The sequence below is a fragment of the Sinocyclocheilus rhinocerous genome, unplaced genomic scaffold, assembly GCF_001515625.1.
Source record: "Sinocyclocheilus rhinocerous isolate Xijiao unplaced genomic scaffold, SAMN03320098_v1.1 scaffold1133, whole genome shotgun sequence".
Taxonomy (NCBI): Eukaryota; Metazoa; Chordata; class Actinopteri; order Cypriniformes; family Cyprinidae; genus Sinocyclocheilus; species Sinocyclocheilus rhinocerous.
The window spans coordinates 3,458-8,021 of NW_015642058.1; the positions used below are offsets into that span (position 1 = coordinate 3,458).

The window sequence follows — 4,564 nt, forward strand, 5'->3', positions numbered from 1 at the left end:
GTATATATATATATATATATATATATATATATACATACATGTAAATATTTTTTTTAATATATACATGTACGTTTGTGTATTTATATATGCATAATATTAATATATATATGCATAATATAATATATGCATAATATATAACATATTATGTAAATAAACACTTTTATTTTGGATGCGATTAATCGTTTGAAAGCACTAAAAAAAAAAAAAACAGATTCACTGAGTTGGAAAAAGGATTGTACCTTTGTGTCAGTATTTTGTTGAACCACCTTTGCTTTAATTACAGCTTTAATTGGGATATGTCTCTACTAACTTTGCACATCAAGACTTTGCAGAACTGCTCATGTTCAGTTAAATTTGATGGTGACCATTTGTGGAATGCAGTCTTCAAGTCATTCCACAGATTTGCAATGGGGTTTAAGTCTGGGCTCTGACTTGGCCATATAAGGACATTTACCTTTTTCTCCTTCAACCACTGTCTAGTCAGTTTTGCTGTGAGCTTTGTGTCATTGTCATGTTGGAAGGTAAACCTTCTCACTCTTCTCTGTATTTTGCTCCATCTATTTTGGGGGGGGGGGTCATGCTTGTCATGTGACACACAGCAGCCACGATAGCACTGTATAACTGATTTAGGCTTATGTTTTATTTATTTATTTTTCTTTTTATTCGAAATATTTCCAAACGTGTTAACTAGCCTATATCTGGAAATATCTCGATTCTCAAATATGTGTAAGTAAATGCGTTTTGCACCTTTATAGATTATGTCATTTGATCAATGGTGATGGGCAAAGTAGACTGACTGTGTAATCTATTAACTACACATAAAAACCCGACTTTTTACTTAAGTACCAGATAGCCTAGGGTGTCATGCCATAAAATGTTTTAATACGACTGACTTTGTATTTAATGTGAATTTAAAGGGGTCATATGATGCTTTTTTAAAGATCATTATTTTGTGTATTTGGTATTATAACACTTTCATTTTACAGAGGGCAAAGAACATTTACATTATCAAATAACATTTTCATTCAGTCTAGCCAGAGGCACTCTCAAAAACTCCCATTAAAATCACTGAAGCTGTTTACACTGTGAAATGAATATCTTATATTCGTACGCACATCTGCACTTTGTTGTTTCTGATAAGAGCAAAACACTGCGTTTCAGCGATGACTTATCTGAACGTCTCTGATTGGCCATTGCATTCATAAGCTCAACAGAATCGTGTGTGATTGGTTATAATGCGCAGCACTGTAAAAGCGCGTCTGTCTCTGGCTCAGCACCAGCCAGCGAACACAGATTTGAATTTAGCAGCTGATGCTGTGCCGCACTGAACGATCTAATCACACCGGTGCGATTGTATCAAATATAAAAATATTATTCGGCTATTTTTGTCTTTTGGAAGCTGCATTCAAAATGCACTTGGCTCAGAAATCTGAATCTCACTTTGAATGGGCATGACGCCTCTGATTACCACCTCCATGCTTTACTGTAAGAATGTTATTGGATCGTGTTATTTGGATGGTGAGCTGTATTGGTTTTCCGCCAGACATATCGTTTGGGGTTGAGGCCAAATAATTAAATTTTAGTCTCCTCTGACCATAACATAACTTTTCCATGCGGCCTCAGAATCAAATTGCGTTTTGGTAAAGCTCAGTCATGACTGCATATGGCCTTTCTTGAGGAGTGGCTTTTTTCTTGCAACCCTCCCATATAAGCCACATTTGTGGAGAATTAGTGATATTGTTGTCACATGAACACAATGGCCACTCTTTTTCATAAATTCCTGCAACTGCTTCAGAGTTGCTGTAGGCCTCTTGGTAGCCTCTCTGACCAGTTTTCTCCTGGCTCTTTCATCCAGTTTGGATCCAGGGAGGGTCTGTGTTGTACCAAATACCTTCCACTTCTTAATAATAGATTTCACTGTGCTTCTAGGAATTGATAAAGCCTTTGAATTTTTTTTGTATCCATATCCTGACTAGTGCCTGTACACAACTTTACCCCGGAGATCTTTTGACAGTGCCTTGCCACCCATAGTTGATTGTTTGATTCAGTTGCACTACCAAGGACTGAAAAGCTCCAGGAAAGCTCTTTTCATGCTGAGCTAATCAAAATGACCAAGCTGATCACAGTTGAAAGTCAAATGGCTTTGTGTGTGTGATTTGAGTTTACAAGTCATTTTTTAGGAGGGAGGTGATCCTTTTCCCAACTCAGTGATTCTGTTTTTTTATTTATTTATTTTTTCTGACATGTTGGTGTTATTTATTTCACTTGGATGTTACAAGTTGCACTGAGTAAATACAGCTGGAATACTCAAATACAGCTTCATTCCAGGCTGCAAAGCAACAAAATGTGATTATTTTAAAGGGGTGATTCTTTTCTATACCCACTGTGTCTATATATACAGTATATACACACACACACTGTAGAAACAACCTTTCTACTTTAAGACTTTATCACTTACACGTCTTTCATTTTGATAAATCAGTTCAGGGTTTGTGTATGTTTTTTTCTTCATTATCTGCATTTCTATACTCTATGCCCACAAACCTACCTCACAGTCCAGTTTAATATGTTTGGCAAAAGTTGTGTGAATTTCAGTGAGGGAACAGCTGAGACGTCCTCTGGAGGTGTCAATCAGATCCTGTAGGCTGTACATTTCGTCATTCTCCACAAAGTGCTGGCGATCTTGAAGCTGTGACATTACAATTATACCATCTGTTATTTTAAAATCCACCATCTTTACCCTAATCCTACCTGAATGATAACTTATTTAGAGTTCAAACATTCAAATAGTTTATATGCAAGATCGCAGACACAACACATACATAGAAACTGTATTTCTTTAAGGTAATAAATTCCACCCGCAAAAAACATCAGCAACATGTAACCAGGTGCTTACATGCCTTGAATAGTAGCTGCAAGATTAAGATTCTTTACAGCTCAAAAAATAAACATGCTAACTGCATAGAATTGTTCAGATAGACTTGTTTTGATTTTTTTATTTTAAAATATACTCAATGTAATATTAATTAAAATTAAGTAATATATTTAACATAATTTAATAGAATATATAGTATGTTTTCATTAGAGCCAATCAACAAAGTTTAAGCATCCTAACTGTGAAGTTTGGATGGAATTTTGTAGAGTTGCGACGATTTCAAGTGTAGCGTCTGGACCAATCAAACACACAATTTTTCATTTGATTTAACAAATCAGTTATTCATTAGATTAACAAATCGTCACAGTCCCCTCACCCAATAAACTGGGTGCCAGGATGTCTGCAACGACACCAGGCCCCCCCTGGTCCCCATGTTATTAAGTTAACAGTAAACAGGTATAAAACTCTCTCAACACCAGTGCAGAACATAACCAATAATGCTATGCTGTAACTTATGTGCCGTTAACTTGCTAATTTGGTTAATTTAATTTAATTAATCGACATTCAATTCATCAATCAATCAAATTGGGTAACAGGCACATTTGACTATGATTTAACCTTCAAATTTGCCATCTAGCTTAAACTTAACACGTAGTGCTGGCCTAATCGAAAATTCCCAGCAGTTTACCTTTTAGGGCTGCAAACATAGCAGGCGTGAAAAAGGTTACAAGATGCACCATAAAATTGATACCATACCAAAAATGTTATAACGCACTCCCTTCATCTATGCCTGTACACTTGTGACCTCATACAATATAGTCATTTTTTTGTTATATAAGTTTTGTTATATATATATATATATATATATATATATATATTCATAGAAAATTTAATAATAATAAGTGGCTTGGCCCATTGGATCAGTTCTTTTGAATCAGTCGAATTGTAATCAGACATTACCACCCAATGTGAGAGCTTTGGGCTGAAACATGTGGTGCTCAGAAATGATGATTGTCAAGTCATTTTTATTGGAAATTCAGTTTGACGCAATCTTACAGCATGACTAGCTTGATTACTCTCCCTTCAAGGTGCCTTCTGGAAGGTGATTTATTGCAGGGACAGTCACCATGAGAAAAACAACAACAACTAAACATGCTGTGCATTTTGAGCCACCAAAGTTTGCTGTAGTTCTCAAACAGTGATGGGTGAGGTAGTCTTTCAGTAACCTATAGGAGAACCTCCATGTATAGACTAACAAAGTTTGCTAATTTAAGAGAGGAGCACAGAGTCCTTGAGAAGGACAGTTATGTGGATGATATCTTTACATCCCTCAATGACCAGGAGAGACAGAACGAGATAATAAATGGACTTGAAGAGATTCTGAAAGCTGGTGGATTTGCACTCAAGTCATGGGTTCCGTCAGAGCAAAGTAGGAGGAAAGATGCTGGTGGTTCAGTGGGATCAGTCTCTCAAGGTAAAGTAATTGTACTCCAGTGTTAATTTTGACAGCAAATTTTGATTTAGTTTTAGTCATAGTCTTTTGACTAAAATGCCATTTAGTTTTAGTCATATTTTAGTCATCTGAATTGTTTTTAGTTTTAGTCGACTAAATATCATAAGAATTTAGTCGACTAAATCTACAGTAAATTTAGGTGGCTAAAATCTAATGGGTTTAGTTACAGTGCATGT

At 35.8% G+C, this 4,564-nt stretch overlaps 1 protein-coding gene across 1 annotated transcript in view; it reads right to left on the reverse strand.

Annotated features, from left to right (window-relative positions):
* LOC107755590 (differentially expressed in FDCP 8 homolog) overlaps positions 1 to 4,564 on the reverse strand; it is a 97,698-nt gene that overhangs the window by 799 nt on the left and 92,335 nt on the right. Inside the window, exon 10 of the mRNA XM_016572481.1 lies at positions 2,549 to 2,689. Coding sequence (XP_016427967.1) covers positions 2,549 to 2,689 — 141 coding nt within the window. The remainder of the gene's footprint in view (positions 1 to 2,548; positions 2,690 to 4,564) is intronic.